This window comes from Panicum virgatum, chromosome 7K (assembly GCF_016808335.1).
Source record: "Panicum virgatum strain AP13 chromosome 7K, P.virgatum_v5, whole genome shotgun sequence".
Classification (NCBI taxonomy): Eukaryota; Viridiplantae; Streptophyta; class Magnoliopsida; order Poales; family Poaceae; genus Panicum; species Panicum virgatum.
Window position 1 is genome coordinate 36,547,840 of NC_053142.1, and position 16,455 is coordinate 36,564,294.

General features: G+C 45.7%; 2 protein-coding genes across 2 annotated transcripts; both read left to right on the forward strand.

Moving 5' to 3' along the window:
* Nucleotides 1-8,004: 8,004 nt before the first annotated feature.
* Nucleotides 8,005-8,607, forward strand: LOC120640197. The gene is made up of 2 exons (XM_039916060.1): nucleotides 8,005-8,335; nucleotides 8,417-8,607. The coding sequence occupies exons 1-2, from the start codon at nucleotides 8,029-8,031 to the stop codon at nucleotides 8,605-8,607; spliced, it is 498 nt and encodes a 165-aa protein (XP_039771994.1). The 5' UTR covers nucleotides 8,005-8,028.
* Nucleotides 8,608-11,931: 3,324 nt separating this feature from the next.
* On the forward strand, nucleotides 11,932-15,922 carry LOC120641243 (ribonuclease H2 subunit B-like). Its single transcript, XM_039917284.1, has 10 exons — nucleotides 11,932-12,192; nucleotides 12,564-12,620; nucleotides 12,803-12,904; nucleotides 13,243-13,319; nucleotides 13,416-13,539; nucleotides 13,823-13,887; nucleotides 14,439-14,508; nucleotides 15,132-15,207; nucleotides 15,293-15,389; nucleotides 15,464-15,922. The coding sequence occupies exons 1-10, from the start codon at nucleotides 12,138-12,140 to the stop codon at nucleotides 15,590-15,592; spliced, it is 852 nt and encodes a 283-aa protein (XP_039773218.1). The 5' UTR covers nucleotides 11,932-12,137; the 3' UTR covers nucleotides 15,593-15,922.
* The last annotated feature ends 533 nt before the right edge of the window (nucleotides 15,923-16,455 follow it).

The window sequence follows — 16,455 nt, forward strand, 5'->3', positions numbered from 1 at the left end:
ATTTGTATCGTAAAACACTCTAGGGGTCTCTGCCTCATCTTGATTTCTCCTCTTCATCACCCAAAAGTTTCTTTTTGGAAAAAAAAAGGCCACCAGCTGGGAGGTCGAGCTCATGCACCAGGAGGCACTTTGTCCGGCCTGCTTGTCACACATGCGAGGGGAATATTTCGGCATGGCAACGCAGGGCATCGTGTCTGTCCTGAACCGCTGAGCGATTTTTTTTTAACGCACAACTGCTGCTGCCAGAAGGCACTGGCGGCGCATGCGAGCGCGTGATCTGTGGACGCGAGTAAGGATGGATTCGGATGTCTATTCGAATGTCAGATTTTTGGTCATTTTTCTTCGATTATGAACAAATAAGATGTAGAATTTACTATGTAAATTTATAGCCTTGTACTTAACATTGATCTTGTAAAGATTCAAAAAAACTAAACCTCAAATTTATCATATATATTCTCAAATAATAGATATAAAAATTCGAATACGGATCGGATACGGATACGAATCTTTTTTCACCTTTTTAATTGTAGGGAGCAAATAATACATAAAAAAATTTATACAAAATTTTATTCTTATGTGTAATAATATGCTTGATATTATAAAAAAAGATTAGCATAAAATTTTAAATATATCTATTTTAAAATATTAAATTTGTTCTAAGAATTCGGATGTTTAGATCCTCCCTAGACGAGAGCACGCACACATCATCAGCTCCGTGGCACGGACGGACCACTAGATGACAAGAGTTATTATCATCTCAGAAAGCAGAGAGGAATAAGCCGGCATCGTCTCTGTTGCTTGCCATGTGCATGAACGGGGCCCATCATTATTACTAGCCGATATGCAATGGTAACTTCAGAGAAAGATTTTTTTTTTTGAAAAGTTATTTCAGAGAAGGACGAGAGGAGAGGGCTTTAGTTAGTAGTGAAAAAGTATTACAACAAACAACAACAACTTGGTCTCGAGGAATCTTAATACACCTGCTCTCGAGTGATTGTCCCAATAATTATTGGTTCAAGTGGTCCCTCGTAAGAGATGCTAATACGCGTAGATTTTGACTTTTACAAGACATCTGGTGTTTAGAAAAAAATGAGGGGAAAGTTTCATTTTCAAGCCATGAAGTGCCAGCAAAGTTTTTGGAGAGCACGAAACATTATTGATCAAATGAAACTTACACTTGGGTCCGTTTGGTTTTGTAGCGCGCTAGTGAATAGTAAACTTTGACCATTTATTACGGTGTCAAACAAAATCAGTTTACAAAAACCAACTCCAGAACCCCCGCGCTAGTGACCCTGAAGAATCTAATGATGCCTCTGACCGCGCGATAGAGGATGGTACTGTAGCATCACTGTAGCAAATCATCGATTAATTACCGTCATTAAATTCGTCGCGAAAAGTTACACCCATCCCTAAAAAAATTTACAAATAGACTTCATTTAGTGCTTCATGCATGCGAGATTCTTTTTTCGGAGATGTGTGCGTGATAGAATTCTTGCCGATCCAAACAAGGCCAAGCCGAACGAGACAACTTGTACTGTACAGGCGGGAATCACACGTGTATAATGACGTAGGGCACGAGAAAGAAACTTGAGGGCGAAAACCAGGACGCGTTGGGTTCCAGCCCCTAGTGGTTTTCCCGTGGGCGAGAAATGATTGGCAGGTTGCTCTTGAACCTGGCTTAACACGGGCTGATGGTTGACTAGGGGTGGTAATGGACTATACTCCTAGTATCTTCTTCATAGTTTAATAAGACTTTTAAGTTATTTTAATTTAAAATTATATAATATTAGAGTCCAATTCTTAGATTTTGTAGACCAAATTTAAAATCTAAATCACTTTACCGCCACTCACCCCTAGGGTGACACGAGAATTGACGGTGTGGATAACGATAAGGGGGGCGAACGATCAGAGTTGGCCGGGCATGATAGGAGCTCCCGCTGGTCACCCCACCAACCCACTCAGTCCACAGCTCAGTGCGGCTGCTAGTGCGCGGCGCAGTGCAGTCCACAAACGCACGCAAATAGGTACTCCGTGGGCCCGTGAGAGATTCCCGGCTGGACGGCACCACGTCGTCGCGGGCCCAGCTGCCTTTCTCCGCTCACAGGCCACATCACCGGGCTCCACGTCTGCACAAAGCTCGGACTGGGCCAACACACTTTAGCGGCAGTAGGATCCAAAATCCAAACTCGTCGTGTACCAAATTTCGGCAGGCAGGCACAGAATTTGCATGACGGGCTGCGAGGTTGTTTTCATTCGTGCGAGCGAGACTCGTGAGCCAGCAAAGTGCCAAAGTGGACGTGCTGTCAGCTACTGTAGTTTCGCGCTTTGGATTCCAGCCGGCACACGTACCAACCAATGGTGCCAGTGCCATCGAGGCATATCGATCGTTGTTCGTTGGCCTCGTCTTGTTCCTGCCATGAAGAATTCCACCACCGCATTTCCTGCGAAAAAAGAAACAAGGAAATTAAAAGAGAGTTGCACACGTCCATATAAGGTGTCTACGTAGAAATGAATGAAGTGTATGGGCGACTCTTTGATGGTGAGAGGCACCAGCAGCGGCAGCTGCGTGTGCCGTGGTGGGACCCTAGGTTTATGGGACTAGAAACAAAGTGCATGTGTATGGCCACGTCTGCGGTTGTCATTTTGGCAACGTTGACGCCCACCGTACCCGCACTCCCCCACTCCCCAGATACCCGGCCGCAGGTGCGCACCGTGCACGACTGACTGGACGCCCGTCCCTGTCGATCTCGGAATGCATCGGTGCTCGATCGCTCTACCTTTGGCTTTTGCGCAAATATTTATTAAGGCCCCTTTGCTAAACAAATGGCAAAGAGACAAGTACGATGGAGTACGCAATGGGCAAGATCGAATCTATGGACGCCCCCATCATCTCTGTTGATTATCATTGACGCAAATTAATTCTCTTGGCGATGCTTTGTTTCGCTTTTGTTATTCCCTCCTCAAAAAGAAAATACATTTCACAGTAGTAGTTGGGGTGATGCACGCCAGCTGCTTATGCGACCGACGTCAACTCGCATTCCATTCCCGGAAAGACCAGAGTGACGTCTCCAAAAGGAGAGAAAAAAAGAGCCCCCAATCACATGCTGATGCCGGTTACCTTTTGATAGTGGTATCCTTGGAGATAAATAGATAATGATCCTGCTTGGTTTACTATCAATGTTTGCCTTGCTAAAATCAAGGCATGCCAATAAGATTTGGCTATCAATTGGTCAATGCCTAGAAATTGGTTCATGCCTAGAAACTAGTCATTTTAACCACAATCATGACAAGTTACTGAAAACTTTTTAAACTTTACGTAAAAAGAGAGTCGCCCTGTTCCGCTGGCCGGCTATTCCATCCAGCCCCCTAGTTGGAGGCCACGAGCCGTTCGGCTGGTGGTAGACCACCGAACAACCCAGTCAGTACTATCCACCAGCTGAACAGGCTGACTAGTATTGGTTATTGGTTGATACTAAACCAAATAGATACCTAAAATTCTTGCCAGCACTCTGCCATGTTCTGATTTTGGTAAGCTAATATATTGGCTTGTCGTGATTTTAGCTTGCTAAAAATTGGTATGCAACCAAGGCTCGATATATGTCGAGTTCTCGACGTGCATGATCACTCGCACCTGGTAAGCAAGCTTATGGGAGGATGAGGACGACACGAACGGTCCACTTGACCGCATGATTGCTCTTTGTCGCGCGCACGCACGCATGTCGTGTGGTCGTGCCATGTAGGGAATCCAATGCGCCCGGTCCCGCCGTGTTAACTTAATCCGCCCGCGCCATTCCTGTCTCGTAAGCGAGCTTACCCGCATCGGCAAGGGGACCCACCCGGCTTTCCCATTGGGCGCCGTTTGTCACCTTCCCTATTTCTTTTTTTTTAAAAAAAGTCCGACGATACGATGGATTTCGGATTCGATCCGTGCATATGGCCATACATCCTCCCTCCCATATATCTCGTATACTATATATGCTGCCACGGTGGTGTGGCTGCAGCTTTTGGCTGGCACTTCGCTCAGCTCTGCTCGGCTTGTAGCTAGTGCGCCTCATCGTGCAGAATAGAATAGTAGATTGCTGTCACGTATGACGCGTAGCTTTATATTTATTTAAAATACATATTTTGTTTTTTGGAAGTCAGTAGCAGACTAGGAGAGCACCAGTGGCGTTATTTCCAATTTCTAAATCACGGCAAGATGGCTAGCTCCGATCGATCGAGTTTTTTCTTGCTCGCACGTGAGATACTGAGTTGGACTCCCTACAAAGTACTGTGCTTTCAATGGTAGACGGTGTTCTCATCAACAGTGATCATATAGCGATTTGTCAATTTCAAGAATTTACCAGTTCAGTTATTGAAGATGTTATAGGGTATATGTTTATAGAGGTGATGAGTATGCGTGTGTTGTGAATACTTCAGTTGTAATTTATAATAGTGAAAAAAATTGGTGAGATAGCAAGCGAGCGCGCCCCATCACCGTATGCTGGCAATCTATGTGCTCCGCGCACCTGTGGCTCCTAATCACGCGCCAATCCCGAGGCTCCTAGATGGAAGGAAAAAAATCTACTTTAGGCCCTGTTTAGTTTTCAAAAAAAAATTCTACAGTATCCATTACATCGAATCTTCGCACACATGTATGGAGCATTAAATGTAGTTGAAAAAATAACCGATTACACAGTCTAACTGATAACCACGAGATGAATCTTTTAAGTCTAATTAGTTCATGATTGGACATTATTTGTCAAGTAACAACAAAGTGTGCTAAGTACCAAAATCCAAACTTTTTCACCAACTAAACACACCTTACTACCTTGAAGTTTGGCCGAGGTCCAAAACATCCCCTAAAGTATGAAACAGTTTACTTAACCCCCTAATTTTTCAAAACCGGTTCACAATTCACCTTTAGCCTCTAATCAGAAGTGGTTTGCTGACATGGCAAGACATTTAGGTAGTTTTGCTTGACACGTAGGTGCTTTCGTGGACTCGTTTTGGCTGGCTCAAAAAATCCCTCAAGATCAGAGATTCGATCGTGGTTAAATCTCGTCAGGCTCGGTAGGTCGGTGTGCGGCGGGCAGCGCGTGTTTACAGCGGCCAGTGTACGGCAGGGTCTGCGGCCTATAGGGTTGGCCGGTCGGCGTGCGGCGGGGTCACCGGCGCGCGTGCTGTAGAGCATGCAAAGTTAGCTGGTGCGTGTGGTGCAGGGTTAGCAGGCTGCAAGGTGGGCGGTCAAGTCCTGATCAGGATGGAGGCGGCGGCGGCCTTTGCTCCGTGATTCTGCGGCAAGCGTCTGCGATTCGTGCTCCAGGTATGTCAAGTGATCAATTCTGCTGATTGAATCAACGATGCTGCAATTTTTTATTGCAACTAAACTACAAACTGCAAGGAGTCACAATGTACTTGATGGTTCCACAAAGGAAATTTGAGATTTCAGCCACGATCGTTTATGATTTCGGGGGTCTTTTGAGCCGTCCAGAACGAGTCCACGCAAGCGCCTACGTGTCGATCAAAACTACCTAAATGTTTTGCCATGTCAGCAAACCATGTGAGAACCGCCCAATTTGATACTATTTTAAACGAACCGTCGGCCATTATCATCTAGATGAGAGTTAATACGTGCTTGCCGGATAGCGTGCCACGTGTTATCCCACATCTAGAGACACGAATAACCGACACGTCATTCATCCAAAATAATATCAAATCTGGTAGTCCCAGTATGTGCTCCAACATACGCCCAGAATCAGCATATGCACATACCGTTTACAATCGAATACATCGCCAATAATCCATAAAGAGCAGTTTTACAAAAACAGAGTTCGAAACTTAATATTACAAATTCAATATAGGTGGATTTCAAGCTTCACTTACAAGCCTTGGGCTCACGAAAGTCATATTCAACAGAAACTTAAAGTTTATTGTATTTACGTACTCTCACGGAGCTCGATTACGATAAAGACTTACTAAAGTAATGATGCCTTGCTCAAGAACATCATTACAGCCACCACGACATACTCTTCCCCCGCGTTTGGAACAGCGGGGTAGAAGTGGCCGAACACCACTTCCGGCTCACCTGCAACTAGGTTTAGAAAGTAACCTGAGTACAAAAGGTACTCGCAAGACTTACGCGATTACATATACAAGGATTATGCAATGGCTCAAGTAAAATCTTTAAGGTTAAGTAATTATTGCAGAAGCATTAGCTCTGTACACTATCACCTATCAGAATTAATTAATATTGCCCAAACCCCCAAACAATTTTAGTTGATTAAGAGAGTAATATAATCTATAACTGATCATAGCTGTAACATGAACCATTCCCATCATAATCGAAATTCTATGAGGAGTTCATGGGACAAGGAGCTTGCTCATAACCGAGAGCGCGGCAATTCGAATTGATTAAAACCTTGCAAGGGTGTACTACTTTACCCACACGACGCGAGAACCATGCGACTCACCCCAACCGATCACGCTGGGCAAGGGGGTACTCACGTCAACCATTCCCAACAAGGCTCGATCATTGAACCCCACACCTAGCTTATGAGTAGAGACTTAGTTCCACCAGGGACAACTCTAAACCTTCCTACACATAGGTCCACCTAGGGACACACTAAGCCTCTCTGCATAGCCCGTAGCCACGTATTTAGAACTGCACATCAATGATCAAGTCAAAGAAGGTAATTGGCTTATCCGTACCATTATATTGGATATGTGGTAGCACGGAAAGGTGCTCAAAACTGACGTCATCCACGAACGGTCCTTAAACGATTCAAGCGGACTATGCCCATGTGACTCCATTCTCTAGGCCCTACCATTCCGCTCGAATCTCGATACTACCAAACTCTTAACAACCCAACCGAACCAGTGCGATCAAGGGTAAACGGTAAATGTGATCCTCCAAACCATTCCTGTCTAGCGAGCAATGTAAGTATTCTAAGCAGGGCTAAGCATCTAGTCAAGTTAAGTAATTAACTAACTAGTGCCAAAAACAAGGATAACAAAATCAAGGAAGGACTATGCATCAAGATAGGTACAACAATGCAATACATACATACGATACATATATAGCCCAATAATACCCAAGTGGAATAGCTACACTAAAACAGATTAGACAGGTGCAAGGAATATGCTTAGCTGCTTGTCTGGGTTCAGTGTTTTCCTAAATGGTTTTAAACGGTAAACGCAGGCTAACCGCTTCGTTTATGCCCTGGGCAGTGATGTAAATGTTTGACCCGTCTAAACGGTCAATGCACAGTTTAAACGGACAAAACATTGTAAACGGAACGGCCCCAGAACGTTTTTCCACGCCATTTAGCCCATTTTGTGGCCCGTTTTGATGATGGGCCAAATCTGATATGCCACGCGGGAAACGAATTGTTTTGGCGGGCTCGCCCGACAACCTCTAGGGTTATTTGCCCCCTTCCTGCTGTCTTCCGCCAAGACCACCAGGGTCTTTTGCCCAACCACGCACAACAGATTGCCCGCTGAGGGCAGAGCTCCTCCCGCCGCCGCCTCCTCCTCCCGCCGCCGCCTCCTCCTCCTCCTCCCGCCTCCTAGTGCAAAGCAGAGGGTCGAGCTTCTCCTCCAGCCACGCTGTGTGGATCTGCAGCAGGCAGCAGCACGAAGCAATCTGCAGGTCTGCAGCAGCACCAGGACGAAGCAGTAGCAGAGTGCTTGATCTCCAGCACGAAGAACCACTCAGGTATGCTTGCTCCTTGCCTCTCCTTGCCTTCTTGCGCATTATTGCTTGCACCCTGTCACTGCCATGTTTTCTATTATTAGATAGCTGAGCTTTTGGCTTTATATTAATAGCTATATAACTATGTACTGCTTGCTCCTACCACCAGCAATGCTTGTCCTTAAATGCTCTTGCTCTGCTTGATTGCCTCAATGCTATGCTTTGTTCCTAAATGGCATGTATTATTACTTGAACCCTGCAGTATGTCATCAGCTGCATCGAATCTGTCCCCTGCTGCAATGAACCAGTCCCCTGCTGCAGTGAACAATGCAAAACCTGAGGACAGAGAGAAGTGCATGAAAGCTATAGATGATTCTAGAAAAGTTAAAAAGGCTAGGCAAGAAGAAAAAAAAGAGGTTAGAGATGCTGTAAATGAGAATATGATTGATATTCCATCGGACACAGAAGATGGCACAGGGCTTGATGATATTGGAAGCTCTCAACCGCGAGCAGTGGGTCCTATGGACAGATTCACAATGCCTCTCGACTCTAGTTTTTTGGGTTCCACCAAAAATTTTCAGCAGCAAAAAATTACTGAACATATAATGAAAGAAAGGTTGCACAAGTTGAAGAGATATACTGCAAGGTGGATATATGTGCAAGGTAAATGAATCATTATAGTGGTATCTTGTTTCTACCAGTTTTATCTTTGAAGGGACTAACCTTGATTTCATTTAATTTTAGGAATACCGTTCAATGCAATCAATTGTGATGAGTTCGACCAAGTGCTTGAAGCTGCTGGCCGCTTTGGGCCAGGTGGAAAGAAGCCTTACCAACATGAGCTGCGAGAGAAACTACTGCATGAGGAAGTAGAAGATACAAAGAAGCTGCTCAAGGAACAAGAACTAGAATGGGTGAGAACTAGAAGAAATTGAGTTTGAGTCCGACCATGATGAAGTGATGCCTACAACCAATTATCAGCAAGAGGGGGAGGGGGACAATGATGACTGAGCTTCATGCTTTAGCTGCCATCATTCTCATATTATCACTATCAATCCATCATTTTATTTCTATCACTATCAATTTGTAAAACTCAAGTGTCACTATCGTGTTTGTTTTTGTGACTTGTGAGAACTACTTGTGAATTGTGATTGTGGTGTTTGTTTGGGAGAACAATTGATATTTGTGCTGAAATGAGCTTGTTTGATTACAACTATGAACTGTTGTCTTGTGTATTCCAACTGTTTTAGCCTTTTTCACACCATTTCTACTAACAAAAGTCATTTATTTTGCAGGTACATGGTTCAGATTATGGGGACACAAAAGCCATCAATATTACTTCAGAAAAGGTAAGCAAAAACATCTCTATCCACTTTAAATTTATGTCACAAATGGTTATTTATTTTGCTAGAAATCATGCTACAATACCATACCGTTTAGCCCATTTAAACCCGTTTAAACGGCGTTTAAACAGCCTAAACGCTAAACAGAGCGTCGCCGTTCGTTTACCATTTAGGAAAACATTGCCTGGGTTAACTTCAGACTCGACCACAAACTGGACTCCGGGTTCAGGCTCAATGGGCTCGGCGGGCTCCACGGGTTCGACCTCCGACGGTTCGGTCACTATAATGCATGAATGCGATGCATAAATCATGAAATAATTTTAGCATGCAGAGAACATTACAAGGGACTCAAGAAAATTGGATTTGCAGTAAAAGTATTTTCCTATAATAAATCATAAATATATTAGTTTTCAGCCACTCTAAACAAGGTAAATCATAAAATGCATACAAAATTAACTAAAAAAATCCAATAAAATTATATTAGATACTAAGATGAAAACAAAGCTAACAAAACTGGTTTTACTATTTTCTTACTTTCTAGTAAAAAGTTCTATATTAAACCATTTTCAGACAAAGCATAAGAAAACAAGCTAAAACTTTGATTAACAGCAAGGAAGCATGTGAACAAGTTGCACCACTGAAAACTATACCTCATAAGGAGTCTAAAAAAATTTAGTTTGAAAATTTTAAAGCAATAGATAAATAAATAAGCATTAAACTCACTTTTGCAAGATAAAACTATAGATAAATCTACATCAAAGTAACATGCAAAACAATATCTTTCTTGAGTAGATCTAAACTAGAGGAATCCAACAAAACAAGTTTCACAATTTTTGAAGCTATACACGAATTTCTACGCATTTTGCAAGATTGCAGACAAATAAAACCTAAAGAAACCCTAGCAAAATTGCTAGGTACACCCGGATCCGGCCACACCCACCAGGCCAGAGGCCGACAGGTGGGCCCCACAGGCTGGAGCCCCACCCAGGCCGGGTCAAGGCAAGGCCAGAGGCCTTGACCCGCCCGGGAGCGTGGCCACGGCGTGCGCGCAGCGCGACGCGTGCACGCACGCGCGGCGACGGCGGCGGCGGCGCGAGGCGGCGCGGCGAGGCGAGGCCGGAGCAGGCCGAGGGAGGTGCGCACGGGGTGGAGGAGGTGGCGGCGCAGGCGAGGAGCAGCAACGGACGGGCGGCGCGACGGCGTTGGGCGGCGGCGGACCGAGGCGAGCGGCGGTGGTCCTGCACGGCGAGGCCCAAGGCCGGGTGAGCGCCGGAATCGGAGGAGGGTGAGAGGGAGCTCCCCGTGCGAGGAATTAGTGAGGGGCTCACAGAGGGCGGCGAATCGACGGCGGCAAGGAGCTCGGGCCGGTGGCAACAATGGGGGATTTGGGGCTAGGGTTTGCGGGGAGAAGGGGGTCGGTCGGGCGCGGATAAGGAGATGGTGAGGGGAAGAGTGAAGGGGCAGCACGGCACGCGAGGATGGCCGGCGCGTGGTGCGAGGATGGACGCCGGCGATGGGCGACGCGTGCGTGCCGCGAAACAGAGCAGGGAGGAGGAGAAGGGTGGCTGACAGGTGGACCCGGCGAGGGAAAAAATATTTCTCCTTTTTTTTCTTGGGCTGTGACAAACCACTTCTGATTAGAGGCCAAAGGTGAATTATGAACCGGTTTTGGAAAACAAGGGGGGTAAGTAAACTGTTTCATACGTTAGGGGGTGTTTTGGACCTTGGCCAAACTTCAGGATAGTAAAGTAGACTTTTTCCTAGATGGAAAGGCCCCGTGCGCTCGTGCGGCACAGCTGGATGCGTCAACTCACGGTGACACGGTAGTGTGTGGCGCTGGCCCGCAAAAGGCAAAATTGACGAGCCAACATCCCGATGGTTCGTTCAGCAACCCAGGCCCCGCCGCGAAGAACACGGAGCTACTGAGTCGCCGCTGCTGGGTCGGGTGCTGTGGTGCTCTTTTTGAAAGAGAGGTGCCGTGGTGCTCGCTGACGTCGTTCGCCCACCTTGTTTGCACGGCGGGCAGGCAGGCAGGCAGTAACAGCTCCGGCGGCCGCACTCGCCGGCACCACCACTAGCTTCCAGCCATGCCATGCCTGCCGCTGCACGAGCGTGCTCAAGGCTGCTAGCCATATCGATCGGCGGTCTGCTATGCTTTGCGGATGTAGTAGCTCGCCCAGCCCACGACCTGCAGCAGCCAGCTACCCGTCCTTTGTGCCGCCGCGTACCGACGCAGGCACACACGACCGCGCCGTCGTCGTCACGGGCACACGCGCCCCGCCCGCCCCGTGCGCGCGACACGGCCATCTCCGGTTCTCCCAGGGGCGAGGTCGCCTGCCGCGCGGCGCGCGCCGTGGCCACAAAGCTGCCAGCGAAGCAGCCGAGAGGATCGACTAGCCGCTGCCTCCTCCTGCTGCTGCTGGCCCAGCAGCCGAAGCACTGGCCTAATGGCTGAAGCTGAACACAAAGCTCGGCGATAGATGTCTAGCAACAAACACATGAGCAGCGTACGTGCGTCATCATTTCAGTACCTGCACTGCACGTGCGAGGCTGCGACTGAGAGTCTGTGACGGCACAAAAAAAATTAGACCTCGTCGAGGCGAGAAGTACGAGATCTCCAGCTTCCTAACTAGAGCACCAGCAGCTGCAAGTTTTTTTTTTAAGGTAAACAAAACCCTTTCTTTGCTCCTCATGGGCTCATGGCTGGCTCACAGGATTTCCTAAACGGTCACGCCCATGGCCCATATAATACGGGCTACCGCGCGCAAATAATGGGCTGGAAGTCGTGTACGCTGCCACGCAGGTGGGCCAATTTGGGGTCCGGGATACCCATCTGTGCGGCTCGATCCACCAAACTCGCAGACCAACGAATGCGCAAAGCGAAGGGGAGAAAAGGAGCGGCATCCCGCGGCTGCCCGGCCGGCGGGGCGCCAAAACCCAACCCTGCTACTACGGCCACTGACAACTTCCCCGCGCGCGCGCGCCCTCCCTTCCCCCGCCTTCCCGGTCCCCATCCCCATCCCCATCCCCTCCGCCCGCGGCGGCCCCAGCCGAAGCAGACCCGACATCCAGGCGGCCGGCACCACCTGCGGAGTCGGAGGAGGCAAATCAGCCGACCCCCGATGTCGTCATGGCACGACGGCTTGGCGGCGCCGCCGCGGGTCCTCATTTCCCCGCGTGAGTCCCAACCCCCCCCCCCCCCCCCCCCCCCGACCTCCTAATCCCGCCTGTTCGGGCTTTACTAGCTAGTCCGAGGTAGGGATTTGGCTCCGGGATTAGTACGGGGCAGAGCGTAGGTCCGTCTACTGATTCCACTGTTATGGATTCGAGGCATCTAGGTTTTGGTGGCACTATGCTGTTTCGACTGTTAAGCTCTGGTAGCTTGACGTCCTATTAAACGTGAGGTGGGCAGATGGCTGTAATCTGTCCACAGCGAAAACGTCTAACTCCTAACTGAAGTTACCTTTGGGTTTGATGCTTGATTTTGATTGTTTATGTCAATTCGCTCCAACCAGACCCAAAATTGGTATCCTTTTTGTACCTTGCAGGTCCTTTGGATGCCAGTGCTCAAGGGAATGTTTTGTCACTTCGCCATCCAAGATCAGGTGCACCTCTGCCTGCCTGGCTAGTGCTTTCCGGAATGAGTTCTAATAACTGGAAATTTAGACAGATACGAGACGATTCTTGTGGAATGTGATAGCCTTGTTGGCGCTTAGGAATAGTCCTCATCCTTGCAAGTTGCGATTGGCCAACAGCTCGCACTGACCTTTGTCTTGTCATGAATCAGGAGATGAAACAGGGTATCTGTTTATTGATGGTCAACTTCAAGAAATCAATTGGTTTAAGGAGCGTTACGGTGCTTGGTTCTTGGGTGACTATGTTTGCGAAGGTATGTACAATTGTAAACTAGCTACACATTTTGCCTTTACTGCTTAAATGCATGGCTTTCTTCCTCCCTTTGTGTTAATCGTGCCTCCTATTATCGTTCTGTAGCCAACGAATAGTCATTGCTTCCATGCCACTTCAAACAAGCTCATCAATTTTGTCGAATAGCGACTTCAGATGCAACTCGCTAGCTTAGCTCTCTCTCCAGAAAAAGGAACATCCTAAAATAGTGAGATGACATTTTTCTGCCATCTACTACGCATCAACAATTCAACATAATGAACACATATCAGACTGCATTCAGTGCCTAACTTTGGTATTCGATCCCGCTTCCCCTTATAGATGGTGGCCTCTATTATTGCACCCCTGTCGATCCCATCTTCATTTTCCTTCCGATTTTTGAAGCTGCACGTATGTCGGTATGCTCAGTTGACAAAAAATAAAATTCTGGTACATCTTTTTCCCCCAAACCTAAACCCTGTTCCTTTACATCCACTCACTTTACTGTGCTGCAGAATGGGAACGATCCAGGAAAATTCAGACAACTGGATGAAATATTGTATATTGAGGGATATCCTGGATATCAGCAGCTAATGAGTGTAGCTGGACACCACATGGAATTGGTTTGTGAAGTAAAAGGTAGATCTTTAAATGTTTCATTGTACTATGCTAAGCTGCTGCCACATCATAAGCACTAGAGTACTAGACTTCCTTACAACATGGTAGCTGTTCGATTTCTGGATTGTGTTAATTGATGATTTCAGTTGCATTTTGACTGTGAATCCATCTTGTACAGAGTCATTTTTTTTTGAAAGGATGTACAGAGTCATATGTTTCTTGTTTTTTTTTTGCATGACTTCTATCTGTAGTGGCAAATTATTTTACAGCATTAACTATTCACAGGGTTTTACCTTTATTGCAGAAGTAGCTAACATGAAGTTCTTTAGGCTAGTCGACTCCAAGGTCTTATCTTGGTTGTGCTGTAAGGTAGTCTTTTATTGTCTTGCTTACTCTTGTTTATACAATTTGAAGGCGAAATATTATCTGTGCTCATTATATGAAACTAGGCTTTACTTTGTTTTACTTCTATTTACTACTGTATGTAAACAATGATATAACCTTTAGAATGCAGCTAGATGATGAGATGTATGCTGTACTGATTTACAAGAAACAGAAATATTTTGTTCTGATATTAGAATGCCTTGCCTGTTTTGTTTTTTCACCCCATTTTGCCTCTAAGGGATACAAATGCCATGCTCTAACATACAATTAAGCATGCTACTGACATTTTTTAGTTGGCTGAATCATATTGATTCTCTGGACTCTTTACAATTTTCTTTGGTTATATGGAATGTGGATTGTGAACGAAACAATGGTATTTTCACTTTATTCTGAATAGGGTCTTCAAAGAAGTGAATTCTAAAAGAGACCGTATGTAGTTTAGTACATCTTTGTTGTGCACAGCATTCGTATGTGAATCCTAATCATTTTTATTTCCTCAGTTCTGAACTACAGATATACCTTTGAACCTCTTGCAGGTACACAACCTAAAAGAGGTATTTCCCAAGTTGGGTAAGAATTATGCTGCTCAAGCAGAAAAGGAACGATGTATGTCTCTGTTAGTCTTCATTTTATTCAGTATATAATACTCGGGTTAGGGTAGTGTAATATGGAAAGAAATATGTAGCTTCCGGTCATTAACTGTTTATTTTCTTCTGATGGTTTGTTGTCGTGACACATGCGCATCTAACTGAACTGTTGAATAGTGCTGTAACTCAATTTTGTAGCCTAACTATTTGGATAGTACCACTGATGCTTTATGTCCTAGTGTATCACTCACAATCTAAAACGCTTTAAACTAAGATAACTGTTTCTTCAAATGGTTTTGTTGAATGGAATGCTTGGTAGTTTGGAATTATGCTTGGTGCTGATCTTAAAAAAATTGATGCTAAGGATTGACATCAATTTCTGGTCTCAAGAGAGAAAAAGGTGCTACTTAACATCTCTAAAAGAAAAATGGATACAAAATAGACATTTTTCTTGTTGTAGTTGTGCTTGAGATCACTCAACATTTTTTATTGCTGCTGGCTGTTGCTTATTAGAGACTTGACTGGCTTTATGCCTGTAGCATGACACTGGCAGCATCCAAAGCAGAGGAGTGCGTAGAGATGCCCCGATTGTGTGGTGTGCACGAATGTTCTGACAGAGGTGCTTGTATTGTTTCTCTACAGTGAAGGAGGCTGTCCAAATGATCCGTGAATATCTGAAGGATGAACCATGGTCAACATTACTCTGCAAGAAGCTGCAGTAAGTCTTTCTTCACTCATTGATTTAAAAGAGGTATTTCTTTGCTTGTCTATGCTCAAGCTCCGAGCAATTCATTTCATTGCAGGCTGGATCTGAATGAGATCATCAATGATGTGACGACCAAAACTAGTGAAGCTTCATTTTATGCAGACAGTTGTCCGGCACCTGCACGCCCCTCTGAGGTGAGCTTCCTGAGAATGCTTCAGCTTTCCTTAGTGGCCATAACCTCTAAACTCTTTGTAACGTGCCCGTACAGGGTAAGGAGGTGAATGGTAGTGCCAAGTCAAGTAAAGGGCGGCCAGCAAAGAAGCCAAAGACGGAGGTAGGATCCAAGAACATCAAAGATATGTTCCGAAGGGTCACAAGGAGTGGATCAGGATCATGATGCCTCCCTTATAACCTGGACGTGACTGACTCCTCACGTGGCAATTGATGTCTTTGTAGCTACTAAATTATCTCCAAAATTGGATTTGCTGACATGCCATTATTTGGCTCAGCCCAGCAACCTCTTTGTGAAATCTTTGTATTCTAGCAACTAGGCTGCAGAGGATTTGTGCAGCTGAACGACTGGCAATAGATTGGCATTGTGGCATCAATATGATGATCCTGATCCGGGTTGTGGACTCTGCCAGAGTACAACCCTACTGGGATGTGTAACGTTTCTGTATCGCAATTCTTTGTAACGTGTGTCTGAACAGACAAGACTACCTCATCATCATGCTCTGCACGTAAACATAATCTTGATTAGGGCTAGGGCATCTTGTGCTTTCCTAGCCAGTCCCAAGAAAAGGAGTGGAGACATAGCTGTTATTTGAGTTATCTGAACTGACGTGTAAGCTTTTCAATTGAAGGGCTCTCATTTGCAAAGATGTACAGAGGCACAGAGCTGACTTGTACTTTGATTTTTTGCGCGTGCTACGAGCTGCACTAGTGAGGGTTTGGAGTACACGTTAGTGCATCAAACTTGTATTCTATGGCGGCTGAATCACTTTAAAAGGCGTCACCTAAACCTGACAGGCTGCAATGTGAGATTCTCTCGGGGAAAAAGCAATATCGGCAAAACAGTTTTTTACTAAAGTACTTACTTTCACCAGAAAAAAAAAGAAAATTACATTGAGTTTTCTAAAGAAACATTTGTAAGGGTGAGGCTATAAAAGTTCCTCCAAAAAAGAAGATCCAAATCTGACTTTTTTTAACAGTTGGATCAACATCCAACGTCTCAGATTGACCCATCAATATGTAAAACAA